At 48.8% G+C, this 20,246-nt stretch overlaps 1 protein-coding gene across 2 annotated transcripts in view; it reads left to right on the plus strand.

The window, feature by feature from the left end:
• Positions 1–904: 904 nt before the first annotated feature.
• Positions 905–20,246, plus strand: part of DPYSL2 (dihydropyrimidinase like 2) — a 52,672-nt gene continuing 33,330 nt past the window's right edge. Inside the window, exons 1-4 of one of the 2 annotated variants that reach the window (XM_038166828.2) lie at positions 905–1,032; positions 1,693–2,063; positions 14,650–14,738; positions 16,060–16,244. In XM_038166828.2, coding sequence (XP_038022756.1) covers positions 1,713–2,063; positions 14,650–14,738; positions 16,060–16,244 — 625 coding nt within the window. In that variant the 5' untranslated portion in view covers positions 905–1,032; positions 1,693–1,712. Of the gene's footprint in view, positions 1,033–1,692; positions 2,064–11,471; positions 11,882–14,649; positions 14,739–16,059; positions 16,245–20,246 lie in introns of those variants that run through there. The other variant, XM_038166829.2, reaches the window with a different exon arrangement.

A 20,246-nucleotide genomic window follows, 5' to 3' on the forward strand; every position in this document is an offset into this window, starting at 1 on the left:
TCGGCTGGAGTCTTCATGCATTTATTACCGGCCTTCGTTTGGTTGTGACCTTGGCTGCTTGGTTGTCCTTTTTCCTCCCCACCTTTCAGCAAAAACGCGTTGATGCGCGAGGAGAGACGGCCCTGAGGTTTTCATTAATTTAGTAATTTATCGCTTGGGGTGATTTTTTTATTTCTTTTTTTGTCCTGAATCTTGCCAAGGTGCTTGGTAACCATTTGGCCACAGCTGCCTGTGAATTAGCATTTCGCGTATGCATGTGCGAAGACGCAGCCCCATGAATAATGCATGGTCATAAACAGCCTGCTCATTGGGCTCGGGGCAGGGCGCCACCACGTATGGATTAGCCTCGAGGACCCCGACGAGCGGTATTAATAACGTGTGTATCAGGTGGAGCCGAGCCCATTGTGTGCCACCCCCCTTACCTTGCTGATAAAAACCTCCCTCGGCCTCGCCGAGCCCTCCCCTTGTACCCCGAGAGCCCAAACCCTTGGGGAGCGACCCCCTCAGCCTGGCCACCTGTGGGCTCAATGTCTTTGATTCATCCCCAGCGGGATGAGTGGTAAAAGGGAGAAAAGGAGCAAAATCCCCATCGGGAGGCCCGGAGGGAGGCTGGGAGGCTGCTGGAGGTGCTGAAGGGACAGCTCTTGGCACTGCTCAGCACGGTTCAGCACAGCTCAGCACAGCTCAGCCCCTCCTCCAGGGCTGCCTGCTGCCTGCCCTGAGCCCCCCCAGCAGCTCCTGGGGGGCTCCCGGCCTCGTAGAGGCTCCAGTGATTTGGGAGGCCATCGCTCCGGGCTCCCGGAGGTAAGTCCTAGGGAACGGCTCGCTCGCCTCCCTCACCCTCCCACTGCCCCTCTCGCTCTTTTCTCTCCCTAGTGCCATCCATCGAAACCTCCGTGTTCCCCCCCTTCAAGAAGAGGCCCTGCTGGAGTCACGGCAGCAGCGATGCCCCCAAATCCCAGCCGGATGGCAAATCTCGCCTCCCGCCAGCCCCGCTGAACCCCGCGGCTCCTCCGGCTCCGCTGCTTCGAGGCAAGTGGGGAACAATAGGACGGATTCCCGCAGCACGCCACCATTGCGGGCTGGGGGAGGAAGAGGAGAAGAGGGGCTGGGGGGAGGAAGGCAGCCCTCCTTTCTCCCCTGCCTGGGGGAGCAGCTGGAGGCGAGGGGCGCTGAGGCTCCGGCAGCTTCTCGGTGACTCGCGGCAGCGGAGAAGGAGAAGGGGAAGGGGAAGGAGAAGGGTGTGTGCGTGGCCGGGGGCTGCTGCTCCAACCTGCTCGAGTCCATTTGCCAATTCACCAGTCGCATCACTTCCGGATCAGTCCCCAGTTTCTGCTGCAGAGTGAGGATTTTTTTTTTTTTTTTCTTCTCTCTCTCTCTCTCCTTCTCCCTCCCTCCCCGTCTGGATGCTGGGAACTTGAACCCTCCTCCCTTGATTGCAGCAGGATCTGCCCCAACCTTCCCTCAACTTTGCACCGCATCAAAGAAAACAGAGCGAGCTACAGACTGTGTGATACCAATGGGGGCAGGGGAGCTGCCAGGCACAGCCCTTTGCAATTGATGTTGCTGTATCTCTAGGACCCTGAGCGATCTCTCTTCTTTTTTTTTTTTTTCCTCCTCTTTTCGCTTGTGTGTGTGTGCGTGTGTGTGCGAAGGATCCTCCTGGTTACCGCTGTTGTTATTTTCCCTTAGCAGGGAGACCACACCGAGCCATGGCTGAGAGGAAGCAGTCTGGCCGGCAGGGCGAGGAGGAAGAAGTGCCAGCCTTCTTCAAAAACCTGGGCTCGGGCAGTCCCAAGCCCCGGCAGAAATTCTGTGGCATGTTCTGCCCGGTGGAAGGCTCCCTGGAGAACAAGACCATCGACTTCGACTCCCTGTCGGTGGGCCGCGGATCGAACAAAGTCGTGGCGAAGCAGAAGGACGTTGCCCACCTGGGGCCGGATGCTCCGTCCGTCTACTCGAGGCAGAGCGGGAAGGGAGGGGAGCCATCTGTTGATTTCGGGAGAAAGGTGGAGATCAGGAGTGCCACAGGGAAGGAGGCGCTGCAGAACCTCAACGACAAGGTGGGTGCACATGTGTGTGTGTGTGTGTGAGGGGCAACTTGCCCACGGATGGGCTGCAGGGGGGCCAGATCCTTCCCACCCTGCGGTTCCCTGCTTTTGTCACTTGCATGTACGTGCCGGCAGTGCCTTCCTCAGAGAAGTAGCATCCCTGCTAGAGCCTCCTCGCCAGCCCTCTAATGTTATCCGTGTGCTCTCTGCAGGTGTGTGTGTGTGCTCGGGGAGGAGGGCAGAAGAAGAAAGGAGCCCCTGCACACACAGACACCCTCCCTTTCCCCGCCCTGCCCTCCGATTTGGTGCTAGAGAGCGACTTTTTTGTTTCTTAGGCGATTTTCCCGGCACAACGGTAGCAAAATGCCCCACCCAGCTGGTGAATGCAGCTCACGGGAGCAGAGACGCGATTGTTAGCAAAAGAGCATCACTGAGCCTCCACCTCCAGGGACCCCTTCCCTGCGGGTTTTTCCCAGGGGGAGCTCGGGGAACCCTCCCAGCCCTGCTCCCAGGGGAGGAGAGGCTCCAGGGTGACCCAGGGGAGCTGGATTTCGGTACCTGAAGGCCTGTGGCTGCAGGGGGAATTTTTGCCTCAGGAAGATGTGCTGGGACTTTCACAGGAATGTGGTGTTCTCTTAAAAAAAACCTGAGCTCCTCCCAGCCTTTTAAGACTCCTGAAGCTATTTTCTGTCTCTGTGTGTGTGTCATGGTGTAGCAGAGCCTGTCCTTTTCCTGAGGCCAAACCCATTCAAGCCAAAGGTCTAGCTGACCATGCACGTTTTCTTTCCTCCATGAATAGATTTAAGCAAGCTTTATTCAGCTCCAAGCCCTGAAATACTCGGTGTATCCCCCTGACAATGCTGGCTCCTATGCACAGCGTGGAAGAGCTGAAATGAATGAAGCACCGACCAGCAGTGATCAATTTCTAGCAGCATACTGGGAAAGAGTTTCTGTGAGTAGTCCCCCAGCGGCTTTAAAGAGCAGGCCTTCCTTCTGGCAGCTGCTTCTAGGCTGGGCCTCCTGGTTTTTTACTAGTGGACTGCATGTACAGGGCAGAAGTCTGCCCAGAGCCTGTAGCGTGGCCTCATTCCCCATTTTCTCCTGCTGTCAGAAATGTGAAACGTTACCGGAGTAACGCACAGGAGTGATGCTGGGGGCTCATCCTCCCCAGGTCGGACCCTTCTCTGCTGCCTCCTAGGGCAGTAACCAGCCATGTTCACACGTGCCAACACCTGCAGTTACTGTGAGACCACAAAGCAGGCCCTGATCTTCAGCAGAGCTTCACATCAACCTCGAATTAGAAGGGAGCTGTGCTCCGTGCCTCTCCATAGCAGGTCAAACTAAAGTTTCCCACTACAAATGCCCGTGGCTTGATTTGGGTATGTTACGTGCCTACTGACTTTCCACAATTAATAAGTCTAACAAAAGAGCACTTCAGGAGTAAGGGGCGTGCACCTTTTCAGTTTGGGGAGTCAAAGGGTTTGCAGTTTGGGATATTTTCAGGAGTAATTTGATGTCCTGCAAGACACAAATGTACACAGGTGATTTATTCATTCTGAAAAGATGAATTATTGAAGGGTGCAAGCATATTAAAAAGTAAGTATAATATGGTGAAAAATCACACGTCCACGCAGAATATTAATCACATTTTTGTAAAAGTGATTTTTTTTGGTTCTACTTTTAAAGGTTGTCATGTAATATCAACCATGAAGGTATGGAGTAATGGGATAGTGCTAAACATTTGAGTTTTCTTATTAGCTTGGCGTTACGCTGATGCCAGTGGATTGTGCTGTGAGGGGTTGTGTGCGTTCGGGTAAGTGCAGTCTTTTATTATAAATGTCTTGCTATGGATTGGCACTTTATAGCAGGAGTGTTTTAGCTTTGATGGTTTTCCAGCTGACTGCATCTACAGCTTGAATCATTGGTTAGATCCTCAGCAGGTAAAGCTGCCTTTGCTTCAGAGCAGTTATTAGGAATGTGTTTATGGTGATCAACGCACTGAAAAAAAGAAAATATTGCAGAAAGTGGCATTAAAGGAAACGTGTTAAAATAAATGCAGGTAGAAGTTGAGATGCTAAAGGCCTTCTGAAGTTTTGCAGCTGAATTTGGCCTATTATTTTTGAACCTGAGTAGTCTGTACGCTATTTCCATGTGACACAAATCTAAATTACAGTGGAAAGAAACAGCCTGCTAATTGATAGGATCTTGAAATTATATAAATTATTTCGCAATAGGCTAGAAATCTTACAGCTTCTTTTTCTTTAGCTTGAGGCTGCAAACAGCTCCAGCTGTTAAGTGCACGTAACAGTGAGCACACAGGACAGTCCATCCTCTGTTTGAGCAAAACGACCACATCACGAGCTGATGGGAATGGGTGCCGACCAACTGGAGCCAGCGGAGTTGCTCAGAAGTATTTTAGCCAGTGATTGGATCCAAAGTGGGTCTGCAAGACAGTCATCCTTTCTGTCACTGTATAGAAAGATCTCGTATTCATCTCCACGGAAATAATTAACAAAGCAAGACTGACAAGCTATTTTTTATTTTTCTGAGGTCTTAACTGTCCAGAGGATAAAGAAAGGAATGCAATTATTCCACATTAAAATGCAATATATTGTTCTGCAGGCAAAGATAAGGGTAATCAAATCTGTTTGTGTCTATCCTGTCTAGGGTATTCTATAGGCATCTATCATAGCCTCGCTTTATTGCCTCTGGGCCGTGGTGCCTCATAATTCAGGGTTAAGATCATCTCCAGAGGCACCAGGAAGGCTTTCGATCTCAGTTTAAGCAGCTCTTTACAGCGAGGCCTCTGGAGGCAGCGTGACCCATTCAACAGGTCGGAGGCAAGCTGTGCTACCGGGCAGCTGGCAGCCTTGGAGAACTGGCTGTGTCTCCATTTCTTCTCCTAAACTTTGTCGCCTTCCCTGGGTAGGCTGCTACTGTAATGTCACTCCTTGGTGTGTCTTGGTTTCCTCTGCACATCATTGGTGCTCCTGCAGTCGTTCCCTTCTGTTGAGGTTCTTCAGGACAGAGGCTGGCCTTTAGGAGACATCTGTAGAAAGAAGTAAGGTTTGATTGCAAGAGGGAACAGCAAGTTTATGGCTTGCTTTAATCTAGTTTGCACGGGGAGCCTTAATAGATGCTAAGACACTTGAACCCAAGTACAAGCCCTTGGGACCACAGGTCTCTTCTTACATTGCTGGGTAAAGTTCCCATGGCCATGCTCTTGTTACTCTGCTGATTCAGGTGGTGTCCCTGTGTAAGAAGCAGTTGCCTTTCCATTTTTTGGGTCCCTTAAAAACAGTTCATGGACCTTTAGGAAGTTCATAGCATTAGTGTAAACTACCGGTCTACTACAACAAAGCTATGTATGATAAGTGAATAAAGAGACACTGGGAAAATGTTTTTATTTTAGCATTGACAGGAGAGGAGAGTTTTTATTTTAGCATTGACAGGAGAGGAGAGTTCAAAAACAGTTTCATGAAGCTATTGACACAACTGGACTTCCTGCTAAAACCTCAAAGCTTTCAGGATCGTGCTCGTTCCTGGAGAGGAAGGATGAGTAACAAGATGTTGTTCAGCACTCAAAAAATCATAGACTCCGGAACATTAATGGAACTGTTGTTTGAAACAAAGTTGTTCCAGGCAGCTGGAAATGTGGTTCTGATTTTAATTTGTTACAATGCCTGTAATTTCTTTAGCCAGCCTTGTTTTGACAATCACTGCTTGCAAAATAATTATACAGGAGGATGACTTGCATGATTTTTCCAATGGGTCATAACAATTTGTCTGGCTGCTGAAAAAAAAATAGAGAAACTAACAATAATGAACACAAATGTCAAATTCCTCTGACCTCTCAGATTCCTCTCAAAGCTATCAATCTGCATAGCTGGAACGTGCTGGAGCTCCAAGGAGCATATCGTGGTCTGGTAGAGTCACGTCAGGAATTCACCAACACCGCCCCCTCTCCTGCAGAAAGGAGCAAAGGGCTTTGATCCAGGGCCAATTCTTTTGGGTTCAAGACTGGAGGGAAAACACCACTTAGGGTCAGACCCTTCTCCACCCGCTTTGGAGCTGAGCTAAATCAGAGGCCTGGGCTTTAGCAGCACCTTGCAGAGCAGGCTTTATCTTGGGAGTAGAGACGGGGACTGGCAGCTGTGCGTGCCACCCTCATGCCAGCGCTCTGGCGTCATTTGATGTGAGCTTTTTGTTTTTGCCCGGTGCTGAGCCCTCATTTAGGTCTGCCCCAAAGCTCTTCACCTACAGCACCACGTCTGAGTCCCCGAATCCCTCGTCTGTCTTGTGGCACATAAAATCTGAGTCTGTCTCCTGTGGTGCTGTTACAAAGTTAGGAAAAGACTTCAGTAGCAAAGCTCAAGTGGAGTTTGTCTGCTCTGTGAAATGGGCAGGGTTTGGGAGCAAACTACCAAAAATCAAACCTCCTTACTGCAAAACTCGCAGACAAGTGCAAAATTGGGTTCTTCACCTTGCAGAGAGCTGGAATTTAACTTGGGATGGGTCAGCATTTTTTTCTCCTTGTCTGGAGTAATGATTGCCTGGTACGTTACAGGTAGGCAAAGCTGGCTGACAAGCAATGAAAACAATTTCTGAGAGCCTAAGGCTTTGGTCTGTAGGTTTGGGGGATGGAAAAGGGATTATAATATTAAGAAACAGTTTAAACTGCTTTGAAAATAGCTGTTTCTTGGATCCTACCCATGGTTCCTGGGGGCCTGGAGATACTCATCTCTTTGCTCGGGAGGTAAGGGAGGAGCAGTGACACGGATGCCCAAATGCCCCGTGCCTTTGCTCCAAAATGCTGTACTTACTGCAGTAAAGGTCAAAGCACAAGTGTAAACTGTTCAGATGAGAGCAAATTTCTGCTGTGTCATGTACTACCCATAACAGAGCAGCCCCTGCTTGGAGCCCAGAGGAGGGCTGACTTTTCTCAGTGCTAAGAATTGGTAGTGCACAACTCCAGGGCACTCCATGGGCTTCTTTGAGGACAATTAAGACTGTGGCACATCTGAAATGCTAAGGACATTGCCTCTAAGAAACACACAGTAATAGTCTTATTAGAAAGTTATTTCTCAACCTTATCAAGGCTTCTTGGGATTTTAAAAGAAACAAAATCAATTGGACAGTTAATTCTAATTTGTAGATCAATTGTGCCTTTTTTATTGACCTGTTTGTGTGGCCAGAAAATGAATTGCTCCCCTCGCAAACTCAGATGGTTTGTATTCAAAGTAAAGCCAGGCTACTTCTATGAGAACTTGTATGATTTTACCTCCTCGTATTACCATGTTTGACCTCTGGTCATTTCCATAGAATGACACTTTGGTTTATCTCATAAGAGAAAATTAAAACTGAGATGCTCATTGGCAAGGATAGTTTCCCTCTGTAATTTGATTTGTAATGAGTAATACGGGAGAGTTCTTTCATCACATTTTGGAAAGAACAGATATACTCCTGCCCTGGACAAGCCTGTATTTAACCTTCCCAACACCTAACATGCTGCAGGGGGTTGCTGTATCCATAGGAAACTCCTTCTAAGTCTCAGAGACTAGGAACTGATGGAGCAATTGGCATGGGCAGAACCAGGATGGAAAACTAGGTCCTGATCAGCGAGCTCTTGAAAGCTCTTTTGGCCCAGTCCTGCTGCCTCTGATTGCAGTAACAAGAGCCTTGCTGACTTTGGCACTGGGTGATTCCCCACTAGGGAGTGGGGATTATTGGCATCTAACAAGCCTAAGGGGAAATCTAGAGCTTGTTGATGCACTAGCACTAGAGTTTCAGATACTCCCAGCAATGCTTTAAATCCATCTCCGATCCCTATTTTAATCATGTATTTCCATTTATGGGTTTTAAAATTTCATAGCAAAATGTCCTGGTAGATAAACCTTTAAGAATTTAGTAGGAGTGAAAGCAATTGGTTGTTGCAGGAGTTCTGTGGGGTTGGTTGCAATTACACTGCAGTTCCACAGGGAAAGAGACCCTTCTGATATTTTCTTTCCAACCGTCCAGTAACTCCACTGTGGGAATAAAATTCCGTGCTAAGTGTGTAATGGTATTCCACAGGATTTGTAAAGTTAAGGTTCAGAGCTAATGCAGACCGATTTCCACTGATGCCCGTGATGATTTATTTTATTGCTGTACAGAGATTTTTATATTCTTGTGCAATTCTCTCTCTCGACCTTTCTAGAAGACAAATTTAGACACAGACACTCCTTTAACATGAAACATGTTTCTGCTGCAAAAAAAAATCCTGCACAAAATATCTTATACCAGATATTTGTGCAGAAATGGCTGGGAGCAACCTTGTGTATCCAGTGGCCAACATAGCCCCCAGTGACCCTCAGGCTGGCAGTGCAAGCGTGGGCGTGATGCTTTGGTTTCTGCATTTCCTCCCTTGCTCTGCCATTTGGTGATTGTTGCCAGGGCCTGCAGCTGTGCTGATAGAGCATCATTAAAGATGTTTATGTTCTTTTACTCTTCCTCTGCCTCCGAAGTGACTTGGCTGCAGTGACCTTGCTGCTCTTGTCGTAGTGGTGCAGTCAGGGAGCTGGGATGGGCTGGCCGGCCGGCCTTCGTCGCTTTGCTTTGGTAGCTTTTGGCAAGGAAGATCTGGGAGTGTTCTGTAGCACCTTCTAATTTTAGCCTGCTCAGCCTGCATTGATTGACCTATGGAAGATAAAGTGCATCAGTGTTATCTAGAAGTCCCATCACTTCCCGCAATACCTTGGCAGGTATCGGCACTGCTGTGTGACAGCTGGACTGGGCACCAGCCTGCAGGGATTTACTGAGCACATTCAACTCCCTTCCTTTACCCTAGGAGCTGACTCCTACCATTGACACTTCATAAGTGTCATTTTAACTTATGGGGAGGGGTTGACATAAACTATAGTTTCACTGGGAGAATGAATCAGCTTTTGTAAGGGGCTCTCTGTATTACCAGACTCTGTTCCCACCTGTTCTCATCTGAATGTTGCCCTTTAGCTTCACTAGCCCATCTTTATCACTAGTGGATATCTATGGCACATATGTTTATGCAGCAGATGTTATCCATTCCCTGATTTTGTTTAGCAAGGCTAAATAAGGCAGTTTATAACTGCATTAGTAGTAATTTTATTTACTTGTTTATTTTTGACAACCTTCTAGCTATGACAAGAGAGAAAATTGGGCTATGTTGCCAGTTGGTATAAAAGAGACAAGAAAATGTGCCTGGAAGCTCAGTTCTGGTCCTTTAGATACACACTAAATCATAGGGAAGTTTTTAAACCTTGGTGCTGTGTGCTTAATATTGATATTAATATTGAACAACCATGTTTTTCAGCCCTTTAATCTCTCTCTTTTTTTTTTTTTTTAATTTCTTCTGTACTACTTAGGTTGTTGCAACATGGTGATGGGAAGGAAAAGCTAAGTGTCATCTGAAGATTCATTATTTCTTTCTGAACCTAGTCAGTATTGGATTCAAGTTATGGAATGAATATATTCAAAGTTCAAGAACTCCTGTCCTGAATTAGAACTCCATGTCCTGCCCATGTGCAGTAAGGATTACCTTTTCAAAAAAGTATTTTAAATATGTGTCTTTGAGCAGGTGAGAATAGTTTCAGAAATATTAGTGTGCTGATGCCATCGTTCCTTTAGAGGTGCTTTTTTTCTTCTACCAGCACTGCGGTTTCCCAACTTAGAGCATAATGTGGAGAAACAACCTGGCCAGGGTCAGGGAGGAGAGGGAGCGCTGCAGATCAGAGGTTTCCTGTGCTCATGTTTGTGTGTGTTTGTCTGTAATCCCATTTCTACTCTCAGGACGAGGTCTTGAGATGGCAGCTGGACTTAGCACATCTCATATCAGCTGCCCAAGGGCCTTGATGCCCTCTGTCAAACCCTTTTTCTCAAACATAGGAAGCCTTTGCTTCCTCTTTGATAGCTGAAGGCGCTCTCTTACCTGGCAAGAAAGGCAAGAAGCCATTCAGATACACAGTCGAGGAGGAAAACTAGCAGGAAAGAGAGAAAAGGTGCAGCTGCACTGCCTAAATTCAGCAATTTGGTGGAGGTGCTTTTGTCCATGTTCTGAGCAGAAACATGCTGAGGTTTCAAAACTTCTGGTGCAGATCAGAAAGATGCAGGATATAACCCATTTGGTATTGCCAGTTCTAATCAAAATAAAACCCAGCAGGCTAGCAAATTAATCATTTTGCTACTGTCATAATGAGACACTTTATCACTTGCTACTAATTGGATATTAACTGATTGGCATATTGGCTATTTAAATGTTGCCTGATGCCCCACCTACACCCACGAAAAGCTCTTTTACTCTTTCCCGTATAGCCTTTTGGGAACTACTGTACATCAAAGGTCCTGCTAGTCATCTGTCTGAGCAGATGTTGCCTTTGTAATGATTTACTGCAGCGGTATTTCCGAAGGTTTCCATTTCTATGGGGTGTGCAGAGTGTGTTTCACTGAGCTGCCTGGGTGACCACAGCGCTGTGTGCCAGCAGCTCGGGCTTTGCTTTGTGCGATGTGGCACCCTCAGAGGCTGAGGGAAGAAGGTAAGTGATGGTTATTACTTAATCAGTCATAATGTTCAAAGAGGAGTGGATTTGGGCTAAATTCTGGGCTCTCTAAAGGATGCTTTGTGCCATTCCCTGGGGAAACTGCTATATGAGGAGCTGGTGTGCACAGACGTATGTTGGTGGGCACCCCCCTTTTGGCCTTGCACCCCGTTTCTTCACATTGCAGTGGGTCAAGCACACAAAATACTGAGGGAGCCTTCATCCCTTTTAATCCATTTTTGTTCCCTTTTAGCCCTGTCACAGCCCCCGTGTGCCTGAGGCACCCAGCGGTGCCATGAGGGCACCTGCACCCCCTCGGGCACAGCCCAGGCCCCTCCATCCCCTAAAAATCCTCAAAATTTGTCTCCGTGCCTCCAGGAGGGGACCTGGGCTGGGCGCGCTGCGCCTTCTAGACTAGGCGGGGCCGCCGCGAAGCGAAAAATTGAGGTTTTATTTTTATTTTTTATTTTTTTTCCCTTCCAGCCAGCGCCCAGCAGGGCGGGGCGGCACAAAGAAGATGGAGGGCAGCGCCCTCGTTGCCGCCGGGGCTCCTCGCAGCCCCTCAACCGGCACCGAGCCGCAGGTGCTCGGCCCCACCGGGACCCCCCCGGACCCCTCTAAGACCCTCACACGATCGCGCCCCCCCCTCAGCCCCCTGAGGGGCGCCGCAGCCCCCTCAGTGAGGGAGGGGGGGGGGGCGGCTCCCCCCCGCATCCCCTCCTCGCTCGGCCCCTCCCCTCCCGTAACCCCCCCCTCATTTGCATCCCCGCCGGGCTCGCAGCCAATCGCGCCCCGAGCTGCGCGGCCCCGACGGGGAGGGGAGGGGGGGGAGAGAGAGGAGGAGGCGGCGCATGCGCACTGCCGCCCGCCGCCGGCGCTCGCCCCCTCCCTGCGCGGCCGGGGCTGGGGCTGAGGGAAGAAAGGGCTGAGGCGAGCCCAGGGGCGGCCGCTGCTCGCCGTGCTGCCGCCTGCTCCCTTTTTCCTTAGGATTCCTTTGAATTCAGGGACCGTTCGTTCTCAAATTTTTTTTTAAATTTAGATTTATTTTTTATTTCTTAATCGCGTTTTTCTTTCTTTCTGAGGAGGGGAGGTCGGGGCAGCGTTCGCAGCGCGGCAGACAATAGCGCCGCAGCAGCCTCCCCCCCCCTCCTCCCTCCGGCTCCACCAACAGCGCCAAAAAAAAAAAAAAATATCTCTATAGATCCAGATATATATAAATAAAATAAAAATCAAGAGGCCGAGATGTCGTACCAGGGGAAGAAGAACATCCCGCGGATCACGGTGAGCGGGGGCCCCGGGTGGGAGGGGGGGGCAGGACCCGGGACCCCCCTCAGGCGGGGCTGGAGCCCCTCAGGGCGAGCCCAGGGGGGTCCCCCCCAAAGGGCCGGGCTCTCTTTTTCCACCCCCAGAAGCTTTTTGGAGGCTCACCCCACAGCCCCCATCCATGGGGAGAGGGGAAGGAGCCCTATTTATCCCCCCCCCTCCCCGATTTCCTTTGCCTGGCTGCAGATTTAGGGCAGGGAGCGCGGATCCCAGGGCGCTAACTTCGCCTTACGTAAGGCTCGATAATATTCCTTTCTAACGGGCTGCTCCAGCCTTTCGTGTTTTTTTTTTTCTGACAGAGTTTTCATCGCTGGCACCCCACGGACACACCCAGGCGAGTCCTCCTGCCTCCGGCACAGCAGCCAGCTCCCAGACGGGGCTCGCAGCCTGACACCCGTGTAGGGGGGCTCGGGGCTGCCCTAAACAGCCTGTGGGGAGCGCGGTGATGACCGCAGCATCCTCCTTTTTTAGGGGAAAAGCCAGTTTTCCTCTAAGAGTCTAATGGCAGAGGCTAGAAAGATGCCCGTGCTTAAACGGCGCTGGAGGTTGCTGCCGAAGCGCTGCTGGGGGCCAGCAGGCTGACGCATTTTGCTCGTGACCGAATGCTCTAATTTATGTTACGTGCACCCGCTGCAGCCATAAGGATAGGGGACGGGAAAAAAAAAATCAGATCCCAGCTTTATTTGCTGCGGTATAAACCCCAAATTTGTCCGCCGAGGCTGATGCTTGAAGGCGGCGGCTAATCTGCCTTGAGCCATCTTGTGCCTACATCGATGCGTACAAATTGACTGCATCGATGGAGCCGAATTCAGCAGCAGGCCCCTGCACGGTGCCGAGCTGCCTCTGCTTTTGTCTCAGAGGTGGTTGAAGCGAGCAGCAGGATCCGCACTCCTTGCAGAGCCTTCGTGCAGCTGCAGGAGACCTGTTTACTAGCCAAAGCGTTCAGAGCATCCTTAAAGCAGTCCAAAGGGCATTTGTGCTCATCATGATGTATAAATGTCTCTCTATATATAATTTTCTCTTTCCTAATGGGTGCTCAGTGCTTTAGGACTTGCTGTCAGTGGCAGTAACCAATTCCAATAGCAGCCACCCTTTTTAGTAGCACAAGGAGCCTGCACTAGAGGTGGGCATAAATACTGCAGTGTTTCTGGAAACGGTAAACATGTAGGGCAGTTCTGCTGTAGCGTCTGGCATTGAAAGACGAGCGGGTGTTTCACGCCCTGAGTTAATTCATTCAGGCTTATTGGCATTCACGGCAGATCCGAAATCGAAATCTTGCGTTTTTGCTTTGTTTTTGAAATCGGTGGCGTTATTCGTGGAAGCTCTCCATTGCAGCAGCAGTAGGAGGAAGGAGTAAAAAAAAAAAAAGGGAGGGGTGGAAGGAGAGGCATTTAATATCTCGTAGGTCTTTAGCGGTTATATAAAAGATGGATATAAAGGTATAAATCGGTAACTGATGCAATTTGTGTAGCCCTCTTGGTGTTCAGAGCCATGTCAGCTGAACATCTGCTGCTCCAGCTCCTCTGTTTTCCTATAAGCTCTTTGGGAAAACACTTGGTTCTTTTATTCTGTTTGACCACTGGAGTCCCGATTGAAAATGAGGGCTCTGAACACCCCTGTCACTGTCATTTGCTGTAGGTTCGAGGCACCCCCAAGTTCAGGTCCTTCCTTTTTTTCCCCATTATTGAAGTCAGCTTTTGGTTTCATCAGCCTTCCCCTGGGCTGTGCTGGTGTAGCTTTGTCTCGTTGCAAAGACGCTTTGGGAGGGGGAGAGACGATCGGAGTAGCAGTGCAGAAATCGGGGTCGAGGTGTGGATTAAATGGAGCGCTGCCTCTGCGTGGTTTGGTTTCAATATGTGCCTGTGTGATGTAGGGAGTGAAGGAACCAGAACACAGCAGTCGCTTCTGTCTTTCATCCCTGAGCAGAGCTCTGCGGAGGGTGTTTCGCTCTTGTTTATGGCTACTGCGAGGAAGAGAAATTTGGTTTTGACCTAAAATAGCCGCAAAGGCGTGATGCAACCTGGGCTGCGATACAAAGCGCGTTGTCTGATAGCTGCCTTGTTATAATTACCTTTCTGTTCCTGCCAAACTGCTTCCTAATTGGAGGGCATTTTCATAACACGGGCTTTAAAATCCTTCCCTTGAAGTGAATTTGCTAATGCGCGCTTAATTTTCATCTGATTGTGCAGCAGTGATCTGGAGGGGCAGTAAAAGTATCCGCTGAATTGAAACAGCGCGAAGTTGGACAAAATGAGTTTGTTTGTGTTGTGTAACCCCTGGCAACAGACTTTTGGTCCATTTCCCTGACAGCAGTTGACTCATAGCTGTCCAAGTCATGGCCCCAGTGTGTGGGTGCATGCAAGAAACTCTGCATACGACCAAGGCGGAGAAAACAGGCGCGTGGCTATTATGCATCCCTCGAATATCCTTTAATGCTTTTGCTGCAGGTGATGGCGTGTGCTGTCTTAGCAGGCTGCTGGAACCCACCGCCTTTTCCGTTCAGATATTTTTTTTTTTGGATCATCGGCGTGATGAAAGGACTTGCAGATGAAATAAAATATTTTATCTTTCCAGTTGAAAGTGCAGCAATTGACTGGTGTTTTGACGTGCGCTTCTGAATAATGCAGAGCTTGTTTCTGCCTCTACTTTTATCTCTGAAGTGACACTGCAGACTGTCAGCTTCCTCACAGAGTAATTATGTATTGTTGTGTGCTTCTTTGTTGCAGAGCGATCGTCTTCTGATCAAAGGTGGTAAAATAGTTAATGACGACCAGTCCTTCTATGCCGACATTTACATGGAAGATGGGTTGATAAAGTAAGTGAAGTGTGATACCACGGTGTGATCGGAAACGTACTGCACATTAGCAAGGAATAATTTACTCTGTGTGCCATATTAGGCTGCAAAGAAAAGTATTTCACACACGTGCTGGCATTTGATGGAGGATCTTGAGAAACAAGGTGTTGAATTAAAAAAACAAATGGCCCCAAACCCCGTTGCTGTTAAAGCCCAAGTGGAGGGAGGTTCTTAAATATGCTTAATTTTAGCTGTGCGACTAGCCCCCTGCTGGGATGACACACGTTTGAAGTTATCTGAGTGTTGTAACATTTTACCAAGTTATGACTTCAGATATTTTGAATCCAGAGGTCAGTACCCTGACACATATAATGCTGTTTTAGGGCGGGAGACTGGACTCAGGTGACCTCTTGAGGTCTCTTGCAGAGCTGTTTTCTGCAATTCCATGATACAGGGATCAATCCCCAATCCCTTAAAGTTAGTAAGGATCCTGTTGTTTTAAAGGAGAAGGTTCAGACCTCTTTCCAGTACGCTTCTGTGTTTTCAGTCCTGAAACATGCATTTCTGGCACATTAAATATATTACAGATATCTTTGGAAAATTACTCTTAGGAAAAAACGGACGAGCCAGAGGTTACAAACAAGGAATTTTCCTGCTCTGGCTAAGACTGAGCACATGTGCTTTGTTAATCAAGGTTAAAAGTTAGAGGAGCCAGCCAAAGACAGCTAATTAATTGCGATGTGTCATCCACTATTGCAGTTTTAAAAACAAATCTGTGCGAAGAGCTGGACTGGAGAGGGCTTTGGGGGTCCCATCAGGAATCTGGTAACTGGTGTCTGCATGGGTTCATATTTGTGCAGAGACCACAGAGTATTTATACATGGAAGGGAAGCAGATGATATAGAGGCAAAAATTCTTTGTGTGTTCTCAAAACAACGCTCTGCTGCTAGATAGCAGCACAGTGCTCAACATCAAGTGCTCAACTGCCACTTGGCAACCCCAGTCCAGCCCCAGCAAAGCTGCTTTTGTTGTGTTTGGTGCAGCGATGGGTTCTGCCCGGTCCCTTCTCCTCTCCATCTGCCAGCGTGGCTCCTTCCGTGCCTTCTTCTTAAGGCTAACATTCCCCCTAGGTCCCGAAGCATTTGCACACTTTGCTTGCAATTATGCAGCTGCTTCCAGGGGAAGAATAACATGTTTTCAGCTATGTATGCTGATCCTCTACATCACTTTATATGGAAAAAGAAAACACCCAAGGTTAAGCAGCACGAGGGGGTGTGTTTACAGACGGCGTGCCTCATCTCTCGTTTGTGTCTGACTTGCTGTTTGGAACCTGTTTACCCAGGCAAATAGGAGAGAATCTGATTGTGCCAGGAGGGGTGAAAACTATCGAAGCCCATGGCAGGATGGTGATTCCCGGAGGGATTGACGTTCACACCCGCTTCCAGATGCCAGAACAGGGGATGACATCTGCTGATGACTTCTTCCAAGGGACCAAGGCTGCACTGGCTGGGGGCACCACCATGATCAGTAAGCTGGCTGCTGCTCTCTTCCAAGAAAGCTTTCTTTTTCTCTAGTAGCAAGAGAGAAACTGTAGGCTGTACAAGTGGCAGCAGGTTCCAGCAGTGGGGATTTCTGATGTCTGCTCAGGTTGCTGAGAAAAGCTTCTGTAGGGGTGGGAAAAGGGATGGAAACCCTGGGGTTTCTGTGCCTTGCAGCTGTCAGTCATTTCACTCTCGTCCTCCCTGTTGGCAGGATTTATTTCGGTCCCTGTGTGACTTTGCCACTTTCTCCGTAGGTCTGCTCCTACTGAACCCAGTGTGACTTTGACCTCTGGCTCCAGTATGAGCAGCAGGTTCTCCACGCCCCTGTGCCTCAGTTCCCTTTCTCCGTGATGCCTGAGACTCCAGGAGGCTTGTGCTCTTTCACCTGTAAGTTGCTGCACATACAGAGAGAGGAAGGACAGCTACTCCACCTTGGGCTGTCTGAGGATGGATAGATGCCCACTGTGCAGTTCCGGCACAGCAGCTGGATGCCAGTGGCCTGTACGATGCATCTTTGAAAAGTGGGCCACTTATTCACACAGGCCCAATTGCGTGTATGCAGCTTTGGCACCAGGAGTTTTTAATAATAAATGAGCGTTGTTCCTTTTTGTGCTCATATCCTCTTTTGGAGGAAGAAAGAATTGGGAAGTGAAAATGTCTCAAAATAAAAACACAGACAAACTGGCTTTCCTGCTGATGGCAGGATCAGACACCCCTGGTGTTCCCCTCTGACTCCAAAATGTCTCATAAATGACTTCCCAGCTAGCTGGCACCACTCACCTTGGCTACAGGTGCTTGAATTGTCAGAGCCAGGACCTCAAAACTCTGTAAGTGAATCGCTGTTATCCTGCTTTGAGTTGGAGATTAAAAAATGAAATAATAATTGGGAACAAAAAACTCTCTGTTCCAGTGCTGCTGATCATGTCTAAGCTGCACCACGGCGCCCTGCAGTCTGTTGCTGCATGGGGCAGTCAAGGAGAAAGGTGTAGTGTGGTGCAGTATCTGAACATCTGGCGTTCCTTGGCATACTGTGAGGTGCTGCCATTTCACAGGAGGGGGGCTGAGGTACAGAGGAATGAAAGAACGTGGTTCTGAATAAGTCCTGGAGTCTATTGTCCAGGCCAGGTTTGTAAAGAGATCTTAGGCACAGCTGGGGATCAGCCTGACTCTGCTTGGTTCAAACCCAGCAGCTTATGAGCTCAAACATCCTCATCTAGAGAATGTCGGGAGCTCCCCTTGATCTCTGGCCTTGTGGCTGGACTCAGGTTAACATGGGGCTTGAGAGGCGGAGCCGGGGATCCAAGCACAGCCACCCTAGTTCAGAAACGGATCTTTTTCTGGGCCTGGACTTTACAAAGAGGTGTCTGGCCTGTGAACTTGGTCCTGAAATAACCTGGGGAATTATTTTTTGTAGTGCTATCAGTTTGGAGTATGAAGTTTGAGTGTGACGATAACCTCGCCCACACAGAACGTAAACTGGAAACGTAGCTGTGGATATTCTCAGTGTGCACACTGTTTGCCTCAGTTACTCAGATACCCAGTTTGCCTCTAAATCTTTGCTGTCAATTTAAGTTAATAACACCGAAACAACGTTTTCTTTTCAGCTTCAGTGCGTTGACTTTGTTTCATTGGTTGTTGGTACATTATCAGTGCACCTGGTTCATGTTGTCCACTTGCATCACCATTTTGTGCTTCTCTGTTAAGCTGAATTAGATCAAAATCACGTTCTCTGTCATCTGCATCTAGGCTTTTAACAGCATTATTTCCCCTGGGGCACTTTTAAAAACATTTTAAGCAGAAATGGCTTAGGCCAGGTTTTCTAAAGCAGTCCTTCCCTTTGGCTGCCCAGTTTCACTTGTGCAAAGCCCTCATACTTCAGAAGTGTTTAAACCTCTGTGTATATTGTCTTCATGACTGCAGGATCTGAATTATCTCACTAGTGGTATTCAGAACACATCTCGGAGTTAGGAAACCGGAGGAATCCTCCATCTTATAACTCCTCCTTATTTTACAGCCCCATGTAAACGGCCCCATGTAGGTTATGTGGTTTGTCCACGGATGTAGGGCCTGTGGCTAAACTGGAAAATGGTGCTCCTGTTGTCCCCACCACCCTTTCCACTCTGCCATTCTGCCTTTCTGTGTCACATTAGGACCCCAAACTGCAGTCACCTCTGAGCGTCAAATGGCTTCCTGGTGCCTAACGGTGTTCAGGGTGCCATTCCTGGTGGGCAGGTACCAGCGACTGGAACCGACCGTAGGAAAGTGGGTTAAATAATCCAGCTAGACTTCAAAGCTTTGCAGACTGCTCTGTGTCAGCTCAGCTGTGCTCTCCGTGGGGAAATTACACCGCTTGCAGAAATGGCTTTCCACAAGGGAGCGAGCAGAGCTGCCCACGTGAACGTCTTCTCGGTGGGTGGCCGTCGGTTGCTTCTGAAGCAGGTGGGAGTCGTGGTCGATTACAGCATTTAATCTGTTCTGGTAAATGGGGCAGCGTTTAGCGAACTGAATTCGTAGCATCACAAGCAAATTGCAGCCTGAAAATGGTGTGCTAGAGCTTGGTGTGCATTTTAATGCTGTGCTGGGACTTCTCCACGGAGACTGCTCCTCGTGGAAGTGTGTGGAGCTGCGTGCCTCCATCCGTCAGGCTTTTTTGGAAGAGCTAGCCCGTGGATGTGGGCTTTGTGGGAAAAACACCCACATTTCTTCTTTTGTGTTTCAAGCAAACTTCGTATTATCAATTCACAAACACCTTTGCTCCGTACATTTTTCTCTTTTATGTGTAGCCTTCACTTTGGGCAGGAGAACAGGTTAATCGGCCTCATGGTTCAATTTGTTTCATGTTTTCACACAGGAGGGCACTTTAAGGCTGTTCACAGCCTCCATCGTAGGGAAATACTTGTTTTCTGTGCATTTTTCCAGTGAAATTAAAACAAGAATCTTGGATAGGTTTCTGCTGGTTGTTGGTTTCATAAAAGCTGTGGGTGAAATCCTGGCTTCAGCAAAGTAAGGGAGAGTTTTGTCACCGACCTCAGCAGTGCCAGGAATTCGCCCTGCGTGTCTGCTTTGCTTTCACTGAACTCCTTGCAGCTCAGACCAAATTCCATGTTGTCCCTTTAATTCACAGGTCGAGCACATCCAGGGGAAGCGCACAGGAGCTCAAGGATGTAACCTATTGTTTCCAAGCCCTGTTCCCTTTTACTTCCGTTCCCCTTTAATGCAAATTCAGTGCTCCAACATCCGAGGTAGGAGAATCGGATTCTCGCTCAGTGTCAAATGGAGCAGCCTCGTTTTCTGTGCAGGACCAGTGGAGATTTATCCTGGTAGGAAGTAGATCTGGAATGAGGGTCAGTGGTTAGCAGTGGTGTGCCCTGAGCGAGCCCTTTTCTGCCCTACAGCACAGCAGTTCCGTAGGGCTCTCAGCCCTTTTTCTGTTGCTTCTCTCAGAAGTTAGGGCTGATTTTTTTTCTAGCTTCTCATTCCGTGGACGCCATCTGAGCAGGAATTCCAGCTATGATCCTTCTGTCTCTGCCCTCCTCAGTGCCAGAGGCATGTAGCAAGGCTCCAGCCGACTTAGCTAATGCATGAAAAATAAAGCTGGGGGTGCTGTGCAGAGCTGCGAGGTGAAATGTGGTGCTGCCATGCAGTTGTTCTTCCGAAAAGGTAATTGGCACGATCCTTTCCCCATCCCTGCCTTCAAATGCTGTTGTTGTGGGCATGTCAGCAGAGGGTGGACAGCACCCTGTGTGTCCTAGGAGAATACTTCTTTGGATTCTTGCCCTTTTGAAATGTCAGAATGCGGCGTTTGGGCGTTGAGCTGAGGATTCCAGGATGGTCTGCAGAAGGCTTTGCAAGAGGGGGATGCATTAGGTGGGCTGTGCCTCATTTGGGGTAGCTTCCCCAAGATCCCCTCTGTTCTGCGGAAAAACAGTCCTTCTGGAGTTTTGAGCCCGAGGTTGGCCTTTCAAGGAGGTTTCTCATCCATGGAGCC

This window comes from Anas platyrhynchos, chromosome 23 (genome assembly GCF_047663525.1).
Source record: "Anas platyrhynchos isolate ZD024472 breed Pekin duck chromosome 23, IASCAAS_PekinDuck_T2T, whole genome shotgun sequence".
Taxonomy (NCBI): domain Eukaryota; kingdom Metazoa; phylum Chordata; class Aves; order Anseriformes; family Anatidae; genus Anas; species Anas platyrhynchos.